Source organism: Neolamprologus brichardi, chromosome 7, assembly GCF_056152115.1.
Source record: "Neolamprologus brichardi isolate AB-2024 chromosome 7, ASM5615211v1, whole genome shotgun sequence".
Lineage (NCBI taxonomy): Eukaryota > Metazoa > Chordata > Actinopteri > Cichliformes > Cichlidae > Neolamprologus > Neolamprologus brichardi.
The window spans coordinates 25689910-25716183 of record NC_142110.1 but is presented as its reverse complement, the minus strand read 5'-3'; the positions used below and the strand labels follow the sequence as shown (position 1 = coordinate 25716183).

The 26274-nt window shown below is 38.5% G+C and overlaps 1 protein-coding gene across 1 annotated transcript in view; it reads right to left on the bottom strand.

The window, feature by feature from the left end:
• Positions 1–18317, bottom strand: part of LOC102798383 (anoctamin-1-like) — a 38551-nt gene extending 20234 nt beyond the window's left edge. Inside the window, exons 1-10 of the mRNA XM_087843368.1 lie at positions 17891–18317; positions 16615–17007; positions 10669–10767; positions 9791–9942; positions 7949–8003; positions 7675–7723; positions 5730–5785; positions 3259–3300; positions 2675–2739; positions 1744–1878 (exon numbers count right to left, since the gene is read on the bottom strand). Of these exons, the coding sequence (XP_087699494.1) occupies positions 1744–1878; positions 2675–2739; positions 3259–3300; positions 5730–5785; positions 7675–7723; positions 7949–8003; positions 9791–9942; positions 10669–10767; positions 16615–17007; positions 17891–17995 (1151 nt within the window). The 5' untranslated portion in view covers positions 17996–18317. The remainder of the gene's footprint in view (positions 1–1743; positions 1879–2674; positions 2740–3258; positions 3301–5729; positions 5786–7674; positions 7724–7948; positions 8004–9790; positions 9943–10668; positions 10768–16614; positions 17008–17890) is intronic.
• Positions 18318–26274: the final 7957 nt, after the last annotated feature.

Below are 26274 nucleotides of genomic sequence, written 5' to 3'. Positions count from 1 at the left end.
CTTAGTGATGTGACTGTAATAGTATGACAATATATACACTGAGATATGATGTTTGGCATGTTTACACACAAAAAACAGGACATACCTGATAAAATGGGATACTCATGTCCATTTAAATCAGCGATTACCTCACAACCATCAGTCACAGGGCTGACTTTGGTAGCAAATGTCGAAGTATGTGAAGTATTTTTGTTATCATAATGATAGTAACTATTCTGGTTATTTCTTTTTTGAGATTTGCAGCTGTTATTAGCTCAGTTTTCCTAAAACAGATTCCCATTAGGCACTGATGTATAGATGGGTCATCTGGTTTGTGTTACTGCCTGTTTGCTTTCTGTTAGGATTCTGACACTTACAGTGAGTGGCATTTGTCTCCACTGGATAGAAATTTGCACTGCCAGCATGTCATAATATCCTGTGGATGATAAAAAGCAGGTGGAGAAAGGAAAGGAGGCCCTCATTTCTGTAGTAATTCATCAAACTTTTACAGTTCTCTCCTGCTTGTTGTACTTTCACTTCTTCTTTCCATTTTTTGATTTCCATCCGCTTTAAGTCCTACACTGTTAAATAGTTTTTTACTGGTAACTTCCTTTACTTAGCCTCTGTGTTAAATTTACAATAATGTATTCTTAGTGTTTTGTTGTGGAAAACAATCACAAACCTTTTAGAAGAGGGGTTGTGTGGGAATGAAAGAGTAATGTTTCAGACTTTTTGGCATCATCATTCTATTACGTACCTACAATATCAATAGTGTGCAGTTACATATTGTAAAATGATCCGAGCAAGGCAAAAATATGGTAAGTGGCACTAGATATCAACACAAGATAAAAAGTTGAAAGAAAGAAAATAAGTTGAAACTGAACTGATGACCTGTATCTCCAGTATCTGGTGCAAATAGCACATGGAAACCACACCACACCACAATAGACCGAGTGAAACAACAAAAACTAAACAATGTGCATATGTAAAACTTTGAGCTTGTTATTTATAGTTGTTAAATATGGATGAGTTATATTTCAATTCACTTCAGTTTGATTTTATTTATATTTTGCCACATCACAGCAGCAGTTGCCTCAAGGTGCTTTATACTTAAAGGTGAAGACCCTTCAAATATACACTGAAAAAAACCCAACAAACATATGAGCTCTGTGACCAGCAGGTGACAGAACCAGGAACCTCCGAAGGAACCAGGCTCAGGCAGCAGCGACCCGATTCTCTGTAGTCTTCAATACAAAATGAGTGTCTTTTATGAACTATTTTTTTACTTGAAGTAATCTGATTGCATGATCAAAGATAACAAACTACCTTATGTCCTTAACATTTTTCACTGGCAACAAATAAAGCTTTGTTTTCAAAGTACACCCCAGCTATAACACAGATTGTTACACTGAGTCTAAAAACTAAAAATATTCCATTTTTATAACACTATTGTTCAGGTGGATGTTTATGATGTGTATGATTTGAAGAGGGAGGCGAATAATCATATTGAGATTATGATCACAGCTATGTGATAATAACACATATGTTAAATAAATTAAATAAATAATGTTAAATCTGGCTACTAGATCTGCATTCATCTTTTTCCTGCAGTGCTACCCTGTAGCTTTCCAGCTTTAACTTTTGTCACCTGTCAAACAACTGAAATGGTGTTCATAGGGCTTGTCTTTAAATGTGTACATCTCTGAGGTGATTATAGTTAGAATCACATAGAACTGGAATTTTTGCACATGCATTTTTGTTTACCTTGGAATGTTGTCATCAACTGTGGCGCATCCATACAAAAAGACAATGACCCCCACTAGTGAGGCAGGAATCAGCATCTGGGTATACAGGCCTAGCCAAGCAAAGTACAGCCCAATCTTCTCACCAAAATACTTCCTAAACACCCAGGGAAACAGATAAAAAATCATTTTTATTACACAAATCTAAACTGTAGTATATTGTTTTCCCCTTATTTACCACTATCTGCACAGACACAAAGGAATCGTTTCCTGCATACTGTAACAATATATCCATAATAAGTATACATCTATATTCTAGCTCATTAATATGGTTGATCCAGAAGTATAAGTTGTGGTAAGCAGGAGGTGGCTTATTGTGGAGGTGGATGATGGCCATGTAATGTTGTCAGATGCAATATGTGGATATTTGAGCAGTTATAGTAATTAATATAGTGCTTTATCCTACACGCTTTATCAAACTCCCATTCAGCCAGTTTAGAATCACCAATTAATCTTATATGTATGAGGGAGGAAGCAGGAGTAGAAGGAGAAGGTCTCGAGTTAGAAAGACCAGGGTGTATATGTGACTAGTGTTTATTGATGATCTGACTGCTAGAAGCAACAGGATGAACAATGAAATGCACAGGGTCCTACTCTGATCTGAACCCAACATGAGTTTTAGTTGCAAGAGACAAATCCAAAGACAGAGAGATCCACAACTAAGCAGCAACTGAAGATGGCTGCAGTAAAGGCCTGCAAAGCATCTCAAAGGGAAGAAGCACAGTATCTGAAACAGGGTATATAAAAATGGCTGTAATTCCTAAATAGTTTACTTGAAAACGTATTATAAACCCCCTAAATTGAAGCCTGTCTGCACTTTAATTACATTGCAATTGTTCTAGCTGCATCATTGCAAAAGCGATGTCATTTTTCAAATTAAGGAATGTTCTTACCGCACAAGTCCGATTGGCTGGTACTTGTAGAATACGCCGTAGTTTGCCCACTCCTCATATAAAAGCTGGAGAAGACATTCACATATTTTATATGTGTGTGTGTGTGTGTGTGTGTGTGTGTGTGTGTGTGTGTGTGTGTTGACACAATAAAAGGTATTAAACACGTCACTAATTTTCTAAGTAAATCATTTTTAAACGTCCTATTGACATGAAATTCTCACCAGATGTCGGTAACAACCCATCCAATCCACACTTACAAAGGAATAAAGCCATAGATGCCCAGAAATGAATATGTGATATGAGCCATGTAATAATGAGAATAATAATGTAATAATAATGAGATGCAGGGAAAAAGTACTAAACACATAAAGAAAAAGAGGTGCAAAAGGCATGAAAAGTCATGACACCAGCTGAAATCTATCAGTAATTAGAAAGCAATCCTGCCACCTAGTGTTAATTAATACCAGCTGGTTCAGTCCAACTGAAGGCCTATAAAAATGTGTCTCTTTACCGAGGTGCCACAGAACAAACATTTCATGATGGATAAACCAGTGAGCTCTCTCAAGACATTTTCACATTCTTACCTTTCTGTCATTGGGGTCTGCACTCTCTTCATCAATGTCTCCCTGAAATAGAATATAGGAAATTGAAGTTTGTAAACTTGGTGTTTGCTCTTACTGTAGTACTTCATCAGTGCACAATTTCTCTAGAATCACCTGCAAATCATATTTTTGATATTGACTTAAAGTGTCACTAGCAGCATGGCTTGAGGTCTAACTGTCTAACTGGCTCAGTGAATTGGACACCCAGCTCTGCACCACTGAAAAAAATACTATAACTAGCCCAACCCCAGCAGTTAGTTCAGGCCAAATAAACTTAGCCATAACTGTCCTCCAACAGGTCCTCCCAAGCAGCTGGAAAATCAGCAGCTCGGTGACTATAAGGTTCCTCCTCACAATTTGGCCCTAAACAGAAGCACCCTGGTGCACCGCAAACCCACATTTCAAATCCATTTTCCCCAGTCAGCTACACACCCGTAACTCTGGCAATTGGCCACTCCATTCTTAGACACATGACCCTGGAGACTCCAGCGACCATAGCTGATTGTCTTCCAAGTGCCAGAGCAAATCCCCCAGCTCACCTCTATACAAAAGTGGAATAAGGAACTTAACATTCAGCAGTTTTATGGTTACAGTAATTGAGCGTGCTATAAACATAGTATATCTATATGTGATTTTGCTATTGGTAATTATGCATAAATCTAATCAATATAATGAATGAGATGTATTGAGATGAAAAGAGGATGCAGTAGAGCACTGCTTAGACAGGTTGTGAGATACAGGAAAGTACTGAATGTTCCAACAGCATGGAAAGCGTGAGTGTGTCTGTGTATGTGCATGTATGCATGTGCACATGTGTGTGTGCCTAAGTGTGTGTGTGTGTGTGTGTGTGTGTGTGTGTAATAGGTGTGAGTGATGGGTAAGGGGAGAGAGGTGTGTGATACATATGACCACATGGGTATAAAAGAGGACTCTTAGGAAGGTGTGGTGTGTGTCCTCTATTGTCCTGTGGCTGAGTAGAGAGCAACAACAGAAGAAAGGACTTTGGAGTTCACAAGTTTCACCTGGAAGACCAGAGGATTAACCACTGCCCAACCAATGTGAATTTATGAATTGGAATTATACTTCTCAGCTTTTACTCTGCTTGGCTGTGTTGGATTAAGGTCTCAAAGAAATTGGAGGACTTTGTACTGACTCACTGCTTCCCCATTTGGCTTTATCAGGCTTGAGACAGAGATGAGTGCATTCATCTCATGACCAGTATAAGAAATCAGCATTAGCATAGAGTAGATCAGTTAGATGAGGATGTGATTATTACTAATTGAGTCAATCTTTGTTTTGCCCCTTCTAAATTGCTTCAAATTTTACTTTTATCCAGTAATGGTAAAAGGATTCATATAAATATTAGATCTTACAGGCTGCTCTTAGCCTATTTTCTCCTGGCCATTAAAGTATAACATAACCAATTTTACCCAGTGAACTGATCATAAAGAAGTGGTGCTGTTAACGGATGTGGCTGAGAAATCACACTTGACCTGCAATGCTACTTAAGCAGTGACCATCTGAGAAGGTTGGATAGACATCCAGTGAGAGCTAGGTGAGTCTCCTCAACACTGCCTCAAGAAACAGGTTCTGCATTGCCTGTCAGCGGAGCGCCTCTTGGAATCAAAAACTTGGATCTTTTGAATAAAGAGCAAGTCCAGACCTCCTGTATGGGAGTAACTGGCCAATTCAAAATGCTCAAGAACAGGCCAAATTGTGGGGGGAAAAAAACCCTCTCAAGCTCTGGAAAAAATGTTTGAAATGTTTGAAGCCCATATTAATTTCTAGTAGAATGATAGAAAGAGAAAAATATGAAGAAGGAAAGAAAGAGCTCATTATCCAAGACTTACCACATCATCTATCCAACATGATGCAGGTTTAATCATGTACTACTGTTAATGGAACTGGGTAAGTAGTGTTTGATGTGACTGCTGATAGAAGCAGCAGGATGAACTGAAGTGTACAACATGTACTATCTGCTCATCAGACAGAGCTACACAGTGCAAATGGACAATGATCCAAAACAAAGTGTGAAAGAAACCCAAGAGTTTCTCAAGACAAGCAAATACGATGTTATCCAATGGCCAAGCCAATCACCTGATCTCAGTCTTTTCAGTTACTGAAGATAAAACTGAAGACAGGCAGGCCTTTAGACTACAGAAGAAGCCAAATTAGTGCAATTCATTAATGTGGTTAATGCAATGCTTTGGTTAAACCCCCTGAAGAAAAGATGAAAGTCTAAACTTCACTGACTTTAAAACCAACTGTGGTTCTGTACAGGGGCAAAATTACCAAAAGGAACCACAAAACAAAGTTGTATACACACCACTGATGTGTCACCAGCAAAGAAACCTTTACTGTAAGGCACTGCACCACCATTTTATACTCGGTAAACTAAAACCACAAATATTTCTAATCCAATAATTATTTGCTCTAACAAAGATACTACTTACATCATGAAGAGGATAAGCTGCAGTATACACCCCACTACCAAGGAGACTGGTGATACCTGCCAAGAAAGCATAAATGCAGATGTTCATACAGATTCTAAATTATAATACTCAAGAATATGACCGCATTGGGTCATTCCATCTTTAACCATTCAATTTTTAGAATATTTTCTGTTCAGCCATCTCTGATTTGCATAAAAATGTTGAAATCAAAAGGTGTCTCATTACCAAGGTGTCACACAAGAAACATCTCAGGATGGGTAAAACCAGCGAACTCTCTCAACACCTTTGCAACCTTATTGTTGCGAAGCAAACTGATGGCATTGGTTACAGAAGAATTTCAGGGCTTGCTTTGCAACCGAACGATTTAGTCACCAACCAAAGGACTTGGGCATCTTGCAAGTTGTACAGAAAACAATTACTTAAATTTCTGCTGCTAAAGGTGGTTCTACAAGCTACTGAATCCTGCGATGTACTAAGTTTTTCTTGACTCCACAGAGACTCAAAAGTAACTGGACGATTGACTAATAAGTAGGTCAGGAATAGGAAAAGGCCTGAACTCAAGAGAAGACAACATAAGTGGATGAGTGCAGAATTCTTTCCTTGATTCTGTAAAACAGCATCACAACATATAACCATGTCAAGGATGCTCTCGAGGAGGTACGCATATCATTTCACAAAGTCCAAAATTAAGAAACGCCTTCCTGAATGTTCATACAGAAGGTTTGCCACTGGTTACTATCAAGACCAGGAAGGCCAACATAGATTTTACCAGGAAAAAAAGTCGAAAAGAGCTTGCCCAAATGAAACTCTCTGCCCAGATGAAACCCAGATTAACTTGTACCAAAATGATGGGATGAGAACAGTATGAAAAAGGAAAGAAACAGCTCATGATCTGAAGCATATCACATCAACTGTTGGCCATGGCTATGTATGGCTGTTAATGGAATTGTGTAAGAAGTGTTTATTGATGATTCATCTGCTTACATTTAGATAATGACCCAAAGCAAACTGCAAACGTGATCCAAGAATTTCTTAAGGCAAAGAAGTGGGATGTTGTTCTTTTGTCAAGTCATATACCTGAATCCTAGACTTAGGGTTAGGGACTATAGTTAGAATAATGGTTATGGTTAAGGGTTAGGGTTTAGTGTGTGGTGTGATGGTGTTTCCAAGTCGGAAAACTATGACATCACAACAATGAGATTGGTTGCAGTACTTGCAATGCTGAACTTGGACCAACAACTGTAATAGTGTTCCAGGAAACACAACAACACTGGAAATGAGATCATATACTGTGAGATAGGCCTCAAGACAAATATTTCTTTGAGTCTCTCTCTCTCTCACACACACACACACACACACACACACACACACACACACACACACACACACACACACACGCGGGCAAAAATAGTAGCCTATAGCATCACTGTGCCAAACATGCACAATCATTCAGTGATCACTTCCCACTGACCAGCTTCTAATGTTTCACACACACGTATTACAGAATGAGTGGACATTTCCATCATAGAAGTGGTAACAATGTATACATCTTTCACAAAAACACAAATTATTTAACCATCAGAAGTTTAACCTTCAGGCATTGCATTCAGTAGACACTAACGACAATGTTCTAACTATTGCTATTAGTTATGTATTTATTTTTGGCTTTGAATTTAACAGAATTTAAAACACTGCTGTGTTCACTAACTATTCTGTAAGTCACTCCCTAAAAAAAAGAGAGCAAGGTTAGGAAGTCATATTTCCAACATTTATCCCCACCATCAAAAACTCCGAAAAAGATATTTTAACCAGTGGAGACTAAAACAACTTAATCAGATACCTTAGTTAGATACCAGAAGACTAAATTATGATATGTAAGCACGTAATTGTCTGACTTTTAATATTTGTGGCAAAAAACAAACAAAAACAACACATTCAGACTTACCCATGCTGTACTTGGCCTTGCATTTTGTTCTTTTTAGTATTTCAAAAACCTGTAAAGGAATTAAAACAATGTTGATGGCCTATTAGCCTAGAATTTCATATACTTCAAACCTAAAATATCAATGTTTGAAATGTGCATTTATTATGGAAAATACCATTAAAATAACTTTAGCAAACATTGGTTAGTTTCTTATACACAGTATGAGTGCTAGAGAAGTTGCGAAGGCTAAAACATGCTGCATTTTGGTGTTGTTGATGCACAAACTTGGACTTACTATTGAACTCCTGGTTTTACTGTCGAAGAAGTAATCTTTGTCTGATAGGTCAAATCTGTCAACATACACATAAAATAAAAATTTAAAAAAAAATCAGGCAAGAATTGATCAAGGCACATACATAATACCAGGGGTGTCGAACATGAGACCTGGGGGCCAGAATCAGACAGGGAAAGAGTCCAATCCATCTCATCTGACAGCTTTGAAAAATGTGCAGAAGGGTGTCAATTCCCCCCAGTTGCCATTCATACTATACACACATAGTAATTAATAGATAAACAATATAAACAAAAACAATTAAATATCAGAAAAGTTTCTGACTTTTTCATTTATCTCGTTGGGAGGGGAGATTTTCTGTGAATGAATGAAAATTACACGTAGGGAGTGATGTTAGTGAAAAGGCCACCATCTCCCCTTTTTTCAGTGTAAAGCCTGCATCATTTATTTCACTCTGTTAGGTTCTGGTCTCAGATTAAAATGTCTCATGTTTTACTAGCAAGAGTAGCAATTTTCAGTGCGGTTGCCCCTCCGTTGGTCTTCCTTGGTCTCCTTTGCTCTTGGGGCCTCTGGATGTCTGGAGCCTGGATCTCCTCCATACCTGCTTCATGCCCTGGAGCAGCGGTCCCCAACCTTTTTTGCGCCGCGGACCGGTTTATGCCCGACAATATTTTCACAGACCGGCCTTTAAGGTGTCGCGGATAAATACAACAAAATAAAACTAGTACCAGTACCGAAAAAAGAAGATTTATTCATAACACACGTGAAAAGACCCAGGAAAACTGAGTTAACGATAAAAGCGATAACAAAATAACTCTGAAAACCGATAAAAACCCTGAAAACCATACATTTCACACCTAAGCCTCAACTCTCGCGGCCCAGTACCAAACGACTCACGGACCAGTACCGGTCCGAGGCCCGGGGGTTGGGGACCGCTGCCCTGGAGGACGGGGCTGTGGCTCCCCACACCCTCTAGCAGATCATTACATGAAGGAACCTTTTAAATACAAGCGCGCTCACGCTCACAGGTGTACACACGGGTGCTCACACACACAAACTACACCCTTTTTGGCTGCTACCTTAAAAGCACACTGTGTGCTGTCGGTCTTACGTGCTGCACAATAATATTTAGTATTTAGTATTTACTGTTATATTCACATAGATCATTGTGATGATGTTGTTTATTATATCGCTCTCTTTTTCTTTGCTTGTTTTCTCTTTTTTCTTTCTTAACAGGTGATCCAGGTGATTGATATATGTATTTTTTGTCTGTTTGTTTTGTTGGTTTTTGTTTTTTGCCCTTTATCACCGTTCCTCTTCCCCGCTCTTTTTCTTTCCCTCTTTCTTTCTCCCTTTTCTTTTCCCCAGTCAAGTTTGTCCCGTGTTCAGCAAATGAAAATAGAATAAACAATAAAAGCAAAGGTGAATCAAATAGACCAAGACGGCAAGGCTGGGATGGTCCATTTGGTAAAGTAAATCCGTTGGGCATCTTTCTTCGCCTTTAGACAATAATTCTGATGGCAAAAGAACCAAACGGGACAGGCAAAAAAAAAAAAAAAAAAAAAAAAGAAAAAAGCAATTTTCAGTGCATATTCTTTGAAAAACCTAAAGATTATAGGATTACACTAACCCTGAATTATCTCATACAACAGAAGGAAACTGCTGAAAAACAAAAAGTAAAAAAAAAAAATCAAAAACCTTTGGATATTGAAGTTGCTTTGAAAAGAAAAGGAGAAAAAGGATCTGTCAGCATATACTTTAGCATTTTAAAAAATCACATTGTTGACAAGTACGCTAGATCATATGGGATCAGTTCTTTTCCATTTAGTAAAAACATGTACTTACAGGTGTTGCTTTTCCCTAGAGAACGTGTGTGACAGGTGTTTGATGTTCTTGGGTTGATGTTCCTCAACATGTGGGTGGAGGGGCTCCAGAATTTTACTAATCAGAGTACTGATCTTCTCCACAATACTGTTTGACTGCTTGACCTCATAGACCTTTCAACACACACACAGCATTTTGGATCAAATGAAGGTGTTTATTTTATTAATAAGTTTTAGAACAGCCTAGAGTGCAGGAACTACTTTTTCAGCATCACTCTGAGACAGGATGTTTCTCATTTTAGAGATATTGCACAAATGTTAGAAAGCAGTCCTACACATTTGTTTAGTACAGTACAGATCCTGGTGAGATTCCTCACAGTGTTACTAGAGGTCAGAGTAAGCCTCTAAGAATTTTAGGACTGAATACAGTAACCTCATTATTGTCTGAATTTAGAGTTCATCCAGGCCTTTATGTCTTTAAGACACACATGTAGTTTAACTCATTGGTTAAACCCTGCAACTTACTGACCTAGTTATAAACGAATTAATCTACTCATTGAAAAAAAAGAGAAAGGCATATAAAAGGTCTGTGATTTATGATCATTTTTAAATTCTCCTGTGCTTTCATCCTAAACTTATGTATCTGATGCACAAACAGCATCTTCACATTTAGCACAAGGTAAGTTAAAAGCATAAGTTACAAACACAGAGATCCAGGTGTCTTTTACAAAATAGAAAATATAGAATTTATATAATATAGAAGTTTCTTAACTGTTATGATGACACAGATATGTTAAACCTAAATAGTTTGTATATTTGATACTGACTCTAAACTGCCCATTTGAAATATATAACATAGCATAACATGGCATTTTTTAAACTAACATTTTAAAGACTTACTTTTTTGGTGGGCATCTTTAACTTCATGAATTCGGCTTCTCGACACAGAACGTTCCAGGGAGCATGGATTTTCACAAAGTACACTCCTGGAATCTTGCCCTAAGAGGGAAACAGCATGCAAAAACAACTGTATAAAACTCCCATATAGTTTTATTTCATTTTCAAAACACAGATAGAGAAATAAAATAATACTGCACATGTATGGCTTCAGATCTCTCTTGCTCGCTAATATAATATTATTATATACTACCAGTCAAAAGTTTGGACACACCTTCTCATGTAATGGTTTTTCTTTATGTTCATGACTATGACTATTCAAAGCTATGACTGAACACATATGGAATTATGTAGGAATTATGTAGTAAACAGAAATGTGTGAAACTCAAAACATGTTTTATATTTGAGATTCTTCAAAATAGCCACCATAATATGAATTCTAACAGTTGTCAAATAGGGCTGCCAGCTGTGCACCATCCTGACTTTTACACAACACAACTGATGGTCCCATCCCCATTAAGAAGGCAAGAGATTCCACAAATGAACGCTGACAAGGCACACCTGTGAAGTGAAGAACTAGTCCAGTTACCAAAGCAAAGGGAATACCTTTGGGGAATTTAAAATATAACACATATTTAGAGTTATTTATCTTTTTTTTTTTTTCTTTGCTTCATAATTCCATATATGTTGCTTCCAGCATTCCGGCTCCAATAGTTGGCAAACTTCCCTTTGTGCTGCCTTGATCTTGGCCTCTAGTCTCCTTCTCCATGGAGGGTCCTTCTCCTTGTGGCTGATTATCTTATAGCCTAGCATCTCTGTGATCACTGCTGCCGTGATGTAGATCAGCTGGTTGATTTCGATGATGGTCACAGTAGAGTTGCATTCCAAAATGCTGCATTCACATCTTCTAGTCTAGTAGACCATCAGAGGGTATTCCACATAGTCTTGGTAATCAGCCACAGAGGGTCCAGGTTTACAGCTTAGCCATGATCCTATCTCTCAGGTCAGTTGCTCTTGCTATCAACACAACTTCAGTTGTGCTTGGGGCTTGGTACCCATTCTCATGTGGGGATGAGGATATTTCCCCCCGACCTGATGTCCTGGCTCTCCCTTGGTGTAGCATTTGTGTTGTACCTCATTGATCTCCAGTTATGAGAGCAGTTTCTTCTTCCGAATATTGGAACACTGAATTACTGCATATTGTTAAGTAAGTAAAATTTACTTATATAACACAAGATGGGAATATATTTCAAAGTGCTTTACAAAGATATTACAAATACAGTTTAGTCACACAAAAACAACATAACACACAAAAACATTATCCAATATTTTGTTATGCTTGTCTGAATTGACACGTTAGATTAAATCTTACATAGTTTTGGTGCTAAGGTTTGGAAGCATCCCCTTTAGTTTTCAGACAGGTACATGGAATCCCCAGTTTCAGCAATCGTAAGGATCTGGTTTGGAGAATAAGGGTGAAGTAGCTGATGATATAAGTGGGGGCCTCTCCTTGTAAGGCCATGAACATAAACGTTTACGTTCATGGTCTTACAAGGATTTTAAATTGATATCTAAAACTAAGTGGATGCCAGTGCAGACTCTTTAACAATGGGGTGATATGAGAGAATTTGTGAGTGTGAGTTAAAAGCCTTGCCGCAGCATCTTGGATGGTTTAAAGGTGATTTATCAAAGCTTTTGACAGACAAGAAAAAAGGGGCATTACAATAGTCTAATCGAGAAGAGATGAAAGTATGAACAAGCATCTCCATTTCAGGTTTAGTGATATTACTTAAGGGAAGAAAGCAAGAGCAGGTCACAGATTACATGTAGGCATCAAAAGCCAAAGACTGATCAGAAATTCACTGAGCAGTAGCTTTTACAGCGGATGAGAAAGCTCCCAGATGTTGTCTAATTTGGGGATTAATGCTCTCTGGAGTCATAATTAAACAGCCTGTCTTGTTTGTATTAAGCTACAGAAAATTGTTTGCTGTTCAACCATTTATTTTCTTAAGACAGTCCATTAGAATGGATAGTTTGTCCAGTTCATAAGGTTTGAAAAAAAGGTACAGTTGAATATTGTCTACATAAAGATGATAAGAAATGTATTTAAAACTAAAACTAATTCAGAACTAATAATCTAGCGTACTGGTAGAATATACCATGAGAACAGCAAGGAACTTAAAACAGATCCTTGTGGAACACTGCATGTGAATCTAGCTACATCTGAGCAAAAGTTTCACATTGAGACCAAAAGTCTTCTAACCACAAGAAATGAAGTGAACCACTCCAAGAGCTCCCTGGCCTCTGGTAGAGGACCAAAGCCCATAGGGGTGAGAGGGGACTTGGGTTTCCTCCTTTTTAGTGCTCTGCACTGCTTCTATCCAAAGTTTTGGCTTTAGCAAGTGAAATGCATGCTCAAGATCAGGCGACTGACTTGGCCATTCAAGGATATTCCACTTCTTTGCTTTAATAAATTCCTGGGTTGCTTTGGCTGCATGTTTTGGGTCATTGTCCATCTGTATTATGAAACGCCGCCCAATCAATTTGACTCCATTTAGCTAGGTTTGAGCAGACAGTATGTCTTTGAACACCTCATTCAGACTCAATTCATTCAGCTGTTTCTGTCCTGTGTCACATCATTAATAAACACTAGTGTCCTAGTGGGACTGGCAGCCATACACCCCAAACCATCGCACTGCCTGCGCCATGTTTTACAGATGATGTAGTTTGCTTTGGCTCATGAGCTGTTCCACACCTTCAAGTACCTAGCTTTTGCATTTACTTTCATGCAGTCTTCTCTTTATGGTAGATTTGCATATTGATATGCCTACCCCCCTGGAGAGTGTTGTTCATTTGGTTGGCTGTTGTGAAGGGGTTTCTCTTCACCGTGGAAATAATTCTGTGATCATCCACCACTGTTGTCCTCTGTGGACGTCCGGGTCTTTTGTGTTGCCGCATTCACCAGAGCTTTCTTGTACCAAACTATAGTTTTCCACTCCTTATATTGTAGGAATTTCTCGGATGCAGCTTAAGCAGCTTAAGCATGGCTTATTTCACCTGCATGGAGAGCTCCTGTGACCGCGTATTGTTGGTTCACAGCAAAATCTTTCACTTCCAAGCACCACACCTCAGATCAACTCCAGGCCTTTTATCTTCTTAATTGATAATGAAATAAAGAAGGAATTGCCCACAACTGCCTATGAAATAACCTTTGAGTCAATTGACCAGCAAGCATTAAAGCATGAAAGGTTTAGGAGTTTCAGTCAATTGAGCTGAAACTTCTAAACCTTTCATCCAATTTGAATGTAGATACCCTCAAATTAAAGCTGAGACGCTACACATTATGTCCATGTCCATTTTATAACTGTAACTGGAATATGTGTCAGTAAAAAAAACAAAACAGTAAAAAACATCAGTGTCCAAATATATATGGGCCTAACTGTGTGCAAAATACTAGAATTACTGATTAGGAAATACTGATGTCACCTGAACACCCCTGTGTCCCGAGACTAGACTGGTGTTTTACTGTGTATTCTGTTTCAGGAAAATGGATCCTGTAGTCTCTCTCGTCCCTGTCTGTTAGTTCAAAGGTCCAACTTACTGGAAATTTACAAAGACTGGGGATTTTTTCATTAAACCAGAATTAACCTAGTATCAGCTAATACTGGTAGTTACCAAAATGTCAGAAATTAGATAGTGGCATGTGTAGAAAACCAGGAATTTAGACTCCGTGTGGTGTTCACAACCTCAGGTCAGCTGTGGAGACAACTATTTTCTATTTTTATTCTGGCATTAGGACATCTTATACATAGACAGAATATCAGTTTCCACTTTTAAGTGACTGATATATAGATACAGCTAAACTGCAACCCTGCAAATAGTTTTACAGAAACTGGCTGCCTCTTAAAATATTGCAGACATTGAGAATCTTCTAACGTTTGCAGTTAAATATAAGGTTTATATAAGTTATAAGGTAAATAAAAACCACTGTGCAAAAATATATTAGTAATAATAATAGTAATTACTATTATTAGACACTGTCATCACTAGACAGAGATTTCAAGATCAAGTCAAATTGTAAATCTGCCAAAACTGTGAAACAGTGTAGCAGTGCATTCACATATTTCGCAATTAGAACATCAAACTGCAGTGGAAATTACTTTTTTCATGCTCAGATCAGGCTTTTCTGGCATGGTGCTTCAAGAACCACAGTTTGTGATCCAGTAGGTGCTTAGTGTAAAATGACAAATTTCGATCCTCGTGAAAGTTCATTGTTGACTTCATTGTTAAGACTTATGGTCCAGAGATCTCTCTAACAGGTCTATGAAGATTCAGTTCAGGTGTTTTTGTTTTGACCCCTGTGTCATCCATGTACCTGGGAGCAGTATCTGGAAAGAGGTCAGGATTTGTGTTTATACAGTAGTTGATCACTACTGGAGTCACCAGTGAACTCATGGCATAGCTGCAAGCACATCTAGTATGTGTTCTGTGAGGTGAGGTTGGTTTTGCTGTTGTTCTGTCCTTTGACAAGGACACCAACATAAAAACACACCTTCAAATATATGATGATATCTGTATGGACATTTCTTACAACATGAATAAGTTGTAAATTCTTTCTATTGACATTCTATTGAGTTTGAAGTTTGTGTGTTCAAGTGTGTTTCAGTGGATTAGTGAAGATGTGTAAGAGAGAAAGGGTGAGATGCATGAAAGTGGAAATTGTGAACTGCAGAGCAGGATCATTTCTGTCTCTTAGTGCATGTGCAGATCTGCTGTTCTTTATGATGAACAATGAGCTGAGTGGAAAAATGCTGTTGGCCAACAAGCCTTTTTGAAAGCCTACAGACATATCTCTCATGGTAGGCATGTCACACTTAGCACCCCTGAGGGTCATTCTCGCAAATGATAATACGTGAAGGGCCATACACAAATACACCTATTTGACTGCTTGTAAACACACATATTAACACACTCAATTAGCAGCAAGTTAAGTCAAGACAACCCTTTAGAAATTCAAAATGAGCATCAAAATAACCCCCCTGTCAGGAGCCTTGAAAGTGCTTACGAGTGTAATGCATATAGGTTTATGAGTGGTTTTATTGTGGAAGCATTCCCATCACTAAATGAGTCGTGAGTCAGTCATCATTTTCTGCAAGGGTGATAATAAGTTTAAGGAGTTCCTCTTTATAGTCTGAGGAAGTATCTGCCAGTACAGCTTCACAGCACTGGTGATGAGCCAGTATGTTAGAGCTCTAAAACTGCAATGGCTCTAAAACTGAAGCAGCAAACTTAGAGCTAAAGGTATCAAAACAAAGAAGTAGTCAATTTAAAGTTATGCCTCCCTCTAGGGGAACAGGTGATGGTTTCCTATTGAGGCAAAGAAAAATGAATTGACTTGTACTAAGAGTACTCACTTCCTTCTCTCATAGGCATTAAATTTGTGCTTTTTTGTTACTGAAACTATGAGATATGCCATGATATTGATATTTTAAGTTTGGTTATAGGAAACATTATAGAAAATATAAAAAATATTTTATTTCAGATTGTGACACTGGGAGTGGGTGTAAAACTCATTTGGGTGAAGTTTTTTTTCCTTTCTTTAAAAAAAAAAAGAAAAAAAAAAGCTTAAATGTGTTTTTCAGCCTTGAAGATATTGTGTGGCTAGCTCCTGTACCCAATTTAAAGGTTACAAGGGCTCAAAAATGCTTGGAATAATAAGATGAATTAAAATCATCAAAATTCAAAATATTCAAATATAGTTTAAGGGCCTGTGTATTGAAAGAAACTGTCATTGTATTAGGTTAAAATTTGACATGACTTCATTTACAATAAGATGTCCAAAAAAGAGAGAAAGACAGAAAGAAATTTGCTTGGTTGGAAGCACACACTCAAAAGAAGTGACCAAATGAGGCTAGTCAGTTTTTGTAATAAATAATTATTAGAACTTACATCTTCATCTTTTTCCAGGTCTAGCCCCATGTCTCTCAGTTTTCCTTCAAACTCCTCCCGTCTTAATGCCTTCTGATCCTCCTGGCTATTGAAGATTTCTCCTGAACAACCCAACTCCATGTCAATAGCTGTCGATGAATGTACGGAGGATGAGTCTTTCGTCCTTTGTGTTTGCTTGGCTCTGAGCTTTTCGCCACCACTCTGAGGACCATGGCGGAAGCTGCGGGTAACAACATTCTCAGTGAGGAGATGCACTGACTGGCGAGTGGAGTGGCTTCCACTCGACTTCTTCACGGAATAGGTGATCACGTAGTCAACACGCCGTTGACCATCCTGGAAGAAGAGCCCATGCTGGGAGCGGGTATTTTCCTCTGGAGTTAGAGCCTTCAGCCGCTGAAAATACACAGATTTAAACCACACATGTAAGAGCGAGAGCCTAGGGAACATGATTTATGCATTTATAAGTTGACAAGAGGGACTGCAAGAAATGCACGCAGAAAGAGGGAGTGTTGCCATTCAGTGTCTGACACCATTGGATCACCAGCATGGTTCGATGATGTAAAAATTTAACAGTTTTGTTCACATATGTTGTTTGTTTCTTTTTTAATACACATAAAACCATATATCATGGAAAAAATGTAAAAATAGCAAGATTTCCTTTCTGGACTTGCACTTATCAAGCTATTCTTTTACTGAGGTTTTGCATGCCAGTACCAGCACAGAAAACGTATATACACCAGCTACAGTTCAGTGCAGTGTACGACCTGCTGAAGGAACTTCATTTTAATCCTTCTCATTACTTAAAGCAGCAGTACCTGCCTTAAATAATGAGCAGTGCTGGAGAGTGGCAGTAGCACTCTTAAAGACCGTATCAATGTAGAAGTTTTGGTTATGTTCAACATGGACTGCTGACTATTTTTATTTTTTAACCAGTATTTTGAGTTTTAAATATATTAAAATAGCTGTAATTGCTGCACAAGAACATCAAAAAGAAGGCTGCAACTCATGTAGTTTGTGTTTAAACATACCAGCCTACATAGTTGTTCAAGAATGTACAAAACAAGCAAAAAAGGTTGAATAATTTTTGTTTTGTCAGTAGGAACAACTATGGCCAATCATCAGTTGTTCAGTTAGGTCAGTGAGGATGAAGTATTACATCAAATCCAAGTCCAAACTATTATTAAATAGATGTTATTCCGTGTCTTTATTTATCTTGCCTTATCTGTCCTCCTACTCTCTCTCTTTCAGTCTCTGTGTCTCTTGCAGAGACGCTTACCTTAAACTTGCCGTGGAAGATGACATCTCGTAGAAAATGCGGAGTCTGTTGCTCAGACCCAGAGGTTTGAGAGAAGTTGACTTGATCTTCTACATTCTCTGTCATTGTCCAGGTAGAAAAAACGGTAAACGTATGTGGTGAAGAGTTGTTTTCTTACAGAAAATAGTCCTGGTTCTGCCTTAGGTCTCTCTGTGTTTGCCTCCTGTTTGAGATTTTTCACTATATGACTCTGCTGGGCTTTGATAGCCCCGCCTCTACTCTTATTTTTCAGTGACTTGCCACTTTTCTGTCTTTGTCTTCCTTTAAAGCTCTGTGTAAAGCCCTGTTTTTGTCTGGATTGTGGTGCTACTAAAGTGAGTGAGCAGCCTTGTTACTTGAGATGCATTCTGCAAGCCAAGATCTAAACTTAGACAACGATAAAACTCTGATGAACACAAGGTGCCCTGCCTCACTTTCTCTGTATTTGCTAAACTGTACCAACTTCAATACACAGTGTGCCTCCTTCTCTCGCAGTCTCCTGCATAGCTCCTTAGTATTGCGGTGTTAATAAGTAGTTTTGCAGATTATTAGCACGTGTTAATTTATTGGTTTATTTTATTGTTTGCAACCGTTTTCTCTCTAATACTGTAATGAAAGAACAACCAGCAGCTGTTGTTAAATAGTTTAAAGGATATCTATCAATTTTTGTTTGCTCAATTAACTCAGGGTCATGAGGAGCTGAAGCTTATCCAAGCTTTCATGGGGCAAGAGGCAACACATACCCTGGACAGGTCACCAGTCTCCCTAACCCAATTCATGTCTTTGGACTGTAGGAGGAAACTAGAATACACAGAAAGAGTCCACATAGACACGGGGAAACATGCAATCTCCACACAGAATGAACGCAGCCTGAATCTGAACGCAGACCACCTTGCATGGAAACACTGTGCAACAAAGTGTTTCATTGGTTCTGTGCAGGTTTTCAGTCATCCAGGTAGACCAGGGAGCCTGGAAAGAAAACGAAGTCCAAAAAAAAAAAAAGAAGTCCAGTCACCTTCTTTCTAAGCTTTATTTTGTTCAAAATGTACAGTCAAGTCTGCTTGCAATTTCAGTTGTATTTTTTCAATATATACAGAGGTCAAGTACAGTTTTATAATAATATTAAAAACAGTTCTGATATGATCCACATTACATGAAGGCAGACATTCTCTTTTACTGTGTAGCCGACCACGATGGTCTGGAATACACAGTAAGTTACTCCTATTAGTAATAATAATTGACTTGATTACTGTCAGTGCGAGCTTTTAAAGTGGAGCTCTAGAATCTTGGGACACTTTTCCTCAAGTATATAAAAAAGTTATCAAAACATGACACTTCAGTGTAATTCTGTGTAGATTTTCCTGTGTGAAGCTGTTCCAGGAAACTGTCCTCTCTTCCATAATTGTTTACTTTGTGAGAACTAGGATCCAAAAACTTTCTGTCCAACCTCTCATTCCTGACACTTCAATCCCACAAGTTTATGTAACACAGCAGCAACATCCGCACTCAAGTGTATTTTTAGACTTTAAGAGTAAAAAAATATACACAGAATCAAGCAAAGGAAAGCAGAGACCTTGTAGAGCACAGGCTGTCGAGCTCTCAAGGGATGCCATGTGTCCGACTCAATACTGGGAGCAAGATATAGGGGTTAAAGGTCAATTCTCACAGGGAACAGCAGGAAGTGGTGTTTGTGTTCACATACTGTAACTCAGCTTTTCTAATAATTGCTTAAAACTTTGTGTACATCAGTCAAATTATGTTTCGACCAGCTGGGGTTTTGCAGGTCACACCTCTCCAAGCGTCTGAGACAAACAGCAATCAACAGCTTGTCTTACTAGAGAATTGGGTAACCTTTATATTACAATACAAAAGTTATAAACACTTACCCAGAAACCAAAATGTAGTTAAGACATACTTAAAGCATTACAACAGTAAGTATCAATCAAAGAACAGTGCAGATTCCTATGAACAGACCGTATTCATATGCTTTTTATGAAATTATGAACCTTACAGAGGATAAAATTAAATCATCAAATATTCAAACCAGAAGACTGTAGAATTCACAAGGTCTTGCTGGTTAATCAGTATTTTCTGAATACCTTTAAATCAAAACCATACTATACTACATCTGTAACGTTAACTACCTCTAACTATTAGTGGTTTCCAGCTTCATCGGTGCCTGAGCAGCAAAAAGCTCCAAGCTAACAACAACAAGGTGTCTGTGATTCAGGTTGTAACAGCAGGTGTAAAGCACTTTCCTAATCTTCCTGCACAGTCAAAGTGCTTTGGTACACATTTAACCCTACAGCTGCTTTATTATACACCAAATAAACAGTTTATCTACCTCACAAAGAATAGTCTACTGTTTGTAAACCTTCATGACCTACTTTATGGGTGGAGTCCAAGTGGTGGCATAAAGTGACTGCTGTTGGTAGAACGGTCATTCATTGGAGCTAACATTCCACATTGGGGTATGAATCGTCTCTTTTGTATACCCTGTGGAAAAACTCAGCGTCTATATGAAGGGAAAAACTTAGACCATATAAATCTTTCGACCTTAACAAGTTTGTACAGTCATGTCAAGGTCACTTCATTTGGAGGTTTGTCAGATCATTTTTCTGTACTCTGGACAGACGTGTTGCCAAGTCAAGTCAACAACATAAAACACAGCTATACAGATGTGGATTGTAAACAAGTGAAATACTACATACTGATGGGGAACTGCACTTGCATGGCGGGATTAGTGCTCATAAATCTGCTGCTTCTACTTCCTTCTACCTGCATGTGAGTAAAAACATGTAGAATGTTAAAATGTAATGTAAAACCTTCTACATAATCGAAGTACTGATTACATCACTTACAGGTTACATCAGAGGCCTGAATAATTCATCCTGGAACTGCAGTGTTAGTACAGTATGTCCTCTATGAATTGCATATATGAATATTACCTGGATCAATATACCAAAATGTTGATTCTGTTCATCTGGAAGGTTTTAGTGGAAACCCACAAATCTTCTTACCTGGATGTCAGTGCTTGCATCAAGACCTAGATCAGAAGTTTATATTGTTAAATACAGTCTTTTATGTAGGCTAATCATTGCAGGGTATGTTCATGCTGCAGCCATGCAGCCACAATGCCTCGTAGAGCACAGGAAGAACAGACACAGGAAGCACATCGGTGACCTTCATGAGATAAGACATGTCCAGCAGCACTGAGTCAGATCAATTTCAGGAAGCCAAAGATGACAGCCAGCCAGCTCAGACATTCCTAAGAGAACTAGCAGGCCTAATGTGAAAGGCATGGACATCTACCAAGTTCAGTTCAGTCATATTTAAAATGAATTAAAATGTGTAGCCAAAACTCTATAAAACCTTTTTTCTTGACACAGAGCGAATAAGTACGTAAACATATGTTGCTTTAATACATAGGAAGCTAAGAGGCCTTGAACCTAATGCAGCTGTTCTTACTAGAAGGCACCTCACTGACACAGATTCTGAATCAGACACTGAAAAAGATCTATGAGATCCACTTTCATCTGTTTATGACATGCAGTTATGGCGCCTCCCACCACCCATTATAGAGAAGTCATGAGATGCTGGAGAAACTTAAAAATAAGCTTACTTCAGACTAAGTTTACTGCAGTGTGAAACCCTGGAGCTTATTAGCAGGGAGCCATCAAAACGCAGAAAAAGTTACAGTTACAAACACTGTCCTCACCATATTTTCAATAACCAGAAAAAATTACAGATTTGTTTTGTGAGAGGGCAGAACAGGAGCAGCTAGAAAATGTCATTGAAATAAGTGTCTGACTTTGTCATCAGTCCGATGTCGGAGATGAATACTTGCTGCTGAGAGCTGGGTTCAACACTGAACATTTCCTCAATCATCCCCAGCTTCCTAGATGAATACGCTTTGTACTGTTCACACATTGTTTCCACAGGAAGTGTTCAGATGGAGAGGAAAACATCTAAATGACTTTAAACACAGTGCAAAATCTAAGAGGCAATATAGCTCCAGATGGAAGTTAAAAATACTTGCAACTGCCAGTACCACCCCTCAGCCTCCTAGTAGACACATCTAAGCTATCAATTTCAAAATTCCCCCTCATCTTGTTTTCAAGTTATCACATTCACAAGATTTCCAGAAAACTTGCTCTGACCTTGAGGTCGAGGTCACTGAGATCAGAAGTTGTCCAAGTTTATTTGTAGATACAACTATGGTATCGATTTGAAGTTCCTACGTTACTTCATTCTTGAGTTACTGCATTCACAATCTTGGGTGTCCACTCTACCTGCCTGCCCTGAATGAAATTAAATTAATGAAATTACAGATGTTGAGATAACAGATGTGTTTCACCTGCTAATAGATTTCCAGATTTGACATATTTCTTTATTTGTCCATTTCATAAGTGGAGAGCAATTTTTCACCTTTTGTGAAATGTGGAATATGGAATATATCTTTGAGAACAGTATAAACCAGGGGTCAGCAACCTTTAACACCCAAAGAGCCATTTGGACCTGGTTTCCACGCATAAGAAAACACTGGGAGCCACAAATACTTTTTGACATCTAAAATGAAGACAACACTGTATATATTGTTTTTTACTTTTATGCTTTGTGTGAACAACTAAGGTGTGTTGCTTATGAAATCCATGAAGTGCTACAGAGAAAATTACATTTTATTTATGTAATTAACACATTTTGAACTCTTAAAGAAATATAACAAAAGGAAAGACACCCAGCTGAACTAAAATGATCCATGTAGCAAACAAAAACTGTTGTGAGCCGCCACCCTTATATCGCCTTTGTGATTTTGGAGGCTTGACCTGACTTTTAAAAAATGCTTGAAAAAAAAGCACTATGTTGCTGAAAAATGAAAAATAGATATTTGCAAAATTCTGCCTAAATATGTATTTTACCTGGTTAATGTGTGTAGCGGGGCGTGGTCTGCAGCGCCGCTGCAGGGAAGGAGGACGCACCTGATTGGCACCCGCAATCATGCCTCGCTGCCTTAACGTCTGTGCTATCTATGCTGTTGTGTTGGTCTGTGTCGTGCTGTGAGCTGCAAAGCTACAGCCGGCTGTATGCGTACAGTGTGTGAAAAGTGGTCAATGGGGCTTCTGCTCCTGAACCTCTGTCCACAGCGTTTGCAAATCGGGGCTGTACGAAGTCACTTCATCTTTAAGCAGGACTGTAAGCTGTCATCTGTGAGGCATGAGCGGTGTTTGTTTTTAACATAGTTCACTGTGGAGAACAGCTGATGACATAATGTGGATCCGAAGATCCATAATAGTAATGGTTGAAAGTCTCGATAAATGCACAGCGTTTCGGCGGGTACACTGGCTTCCGTGAGTGTGATGCTTATTTTGAGCGATGAAAAACTAATAGAATATAATTTTTTTTAATTTCAATATCACAATAATCTTCCAATTTAGAACTACAAGTTAAAAAAAAGAACTAACATAAATAAAATACACTTCAGCTAAATACTTTATTTAAATTTATTTTCCCAAACCACGCGGAGCCGCAGTATAAGGACTAAAGAGCCGCAGGTTGCCGACCCCTGATATAAACCAACACGGACACACAGAGGAACATGCTAACTCCACCCCGGCAAGGTAGATCGTGTTCTTCTGGTTCCATTCCTGTCCAAGACGTGTGTATGTTCCACCACTAATCTAGAAAAATGCTGCGTAAATGGAAAGCATTATAGTAGGTCTCTTACACTAAATTTAAAAACTACAACAGGGAAGTAATGAAGCAATGACTGTGGTGACTGTGAGCGTGAATGTCTCAGTCATGTGTGCAGAACATTTTTATGCTACATATTAGTCGCCATCAGTCAAAATGTTGCTACAGCATTATAGGCAAACAGTACTTACTCATGACTTCAGGAAAGAATCACAAGAATGTGAACTAAATTCTGAGTTTGATGAGGCGCCTGTGTAAAACGTCTCGGAGTTGAGTTACATGAGCCCTTTTTGACCGCTCCCTTTTTAAAAATAATTCTGTACCCGAAGACAACCTTGCCCTACTAAATCATTCCCTACGTGCTCGGTGTCTTCACAGTTTTCCTTTTTAAACTTGCTAACTTCTTAAAAATGAGCCTGGATATTTTACCACAGCTCCCATTTTTAAGCAAAGTGTAATTTTTTTTTTTTTTATCTGTTTGAGTTAAAGAATCCTTCCTGTGGCAGTGCCATGTGCTAAAATAGACAGGGTTAGCTTAGCGTGTTCTGATGGCAGAAACCAGACCTCCCGGAGAAATGCTGTTCACGCTCAACAAATCCACATACGAGGTGTGATCAAAAAGTTCTGGGAAAGGGCCCCTAAAAATGAAAATCATGCACCACTGGACTTTTTTTAGGTTGTTGCTGCTATTTTTAAATCTTTCAGTGGAAATCTCGTTCTGTCCCTTTGCATTTGTCAATCCTTCATCTTGTTTTTTATTTTGACTCCGATTAGCAAATGAGCGGCAGCTGTGCCAACAAGTCCCACCTGGCACTGCTCCCTGAACTACCCAGCTCCACCTCTCCCCCCTGCAGCTAACCTATAATCACACCCCACCACCACAGTTTGTCACATCGTGCAAAACTTCAAGCGTTCATTTCTTTCATGTAACCGATGATCCAAGTGTTTTTGCTCACACAGCAAGATCTAGCTGTTAGATGTAGTTGGCTTGTAAGATGGTGTATTGGAAACATGATAATAATAATAATAATAATACATTTTATTTAAGAAAGCACCTTTCAAAACACTAAAGATATTTGTATGAGCCTACTTGCAGTTTAATTTGAAATGTATGCTTTTATTGTGATAGTGCAGGAAAAAACAGGAAGTTGGGCGAGAGGACAGTGGAGCCACATGGTTTTTTGACCTTGCAATCTCTCTTCATCCATTTTGAATTGAGCTTTATAAGTTTTCATAATTTGGAATTCTGTTGCTGTATACCTGTTTGGACTTTTGAAGTAAATATTGAGAAACTATCAAGGACTGTTTGGGGTTTTTTTGGATATGGAAAGAGGGACTAAGCGGAGCGTCAAGCTAAGGCTCCATTCGCAGGAAACCTACAATATTGTTACACTGATTTTTTAAAAGCATGTAGATAAGCGACATCACCATAAATGTGGAACTTTGTTTATGAGGGGCAACATGTTTCTATGCAAAATATACATTTTGCTACCAAAACATTACCAAAATAATATTATTAACATTATGAATATTATTTAAACACAATGACACCAATATTTCTTTTTCAAGGGAGACCTTTTGTGGCCCCTCACTATATCGCGGTTCACCTTTTGCAGCCTCGCTGTTTCGCGGATTTTTTTGCGTGCAATTTTGCATCCTTTTTTTTTTTACTTACAGCACATTGTGTTCTGCGTCCTGATTGGCTGTAGACCATTGTGAATCAATCTCGTGTCATGTCTCCTGTACAGTACAGAATGCGTCCAGCTTGTCAGATTTACATAAATCTTTGATCGCTAGCAGTGTGACTCTGAAGTGCTGTACTGTATGTTTGTAAGTTTGCTCTCCAACAAACACAACAATGTCGAAGCGCTGTTTTTGCCTTTGGTTTCATTCTATAATACTGGATTTATTTTTCTACAAAGGTTTGAACTTTGAGGGTGTTTAAACAAGAGAGGGAAGTGTGGATATGTGTAGGTTTGAAACTTCTATAATAATTGTAAAACAGTTGGCTGCTTTGCGGATTTCACCTATCGCAGGGTTTTTTTGGAACGTAACTCCGAATTAACAATCAATGAGGGACCACTGTACAGAACCTTGAGACATAGATCCACATAATAAAGTAAACAGTTATACATGACAAAATAAGAAAAGCATGTGCAAGAGTAGTTGTAGATAAATAAAAGAATCTATTTTCAAAATGTTTACGTGTTCTGTATTGGATTCCAGAATTGAATTTAAAATCCTTCTACTCACATAAATATTCTTAAATAATCAGGCCCCAGCTTATCTTGAAGAACTTATAGTACTGTATCACCCCATTAGAGCACTTCGCTCTCAGACTCTACCTACTTTGGGTTCCTAGAGTATTTAAAAGTAGAATGGGAGGCAGAGCCTTCAGCTTTCAGGCTCCTCTTCTGTAGAACCAGCTTCCAGTTTGGATTTGGGAGACAGACACTATCTCTACTTCTAAGTCCCGGTTTAAAACTTTACTTTTTGATAAAGCATATAATTAGGGCTGGGTCAGGTGAACCTGAATCCTCCCTTAGTTATGCTGCAATAGTGCTAGGCTGCTGGGGGATTCCCATGATGCACTGAGTGTTTCTTCTTTACTCTCTGTGTTTATACACCACTCTGCATTTAATCATTAGTTATTATTTATCTCTGGCTCTCTTCCA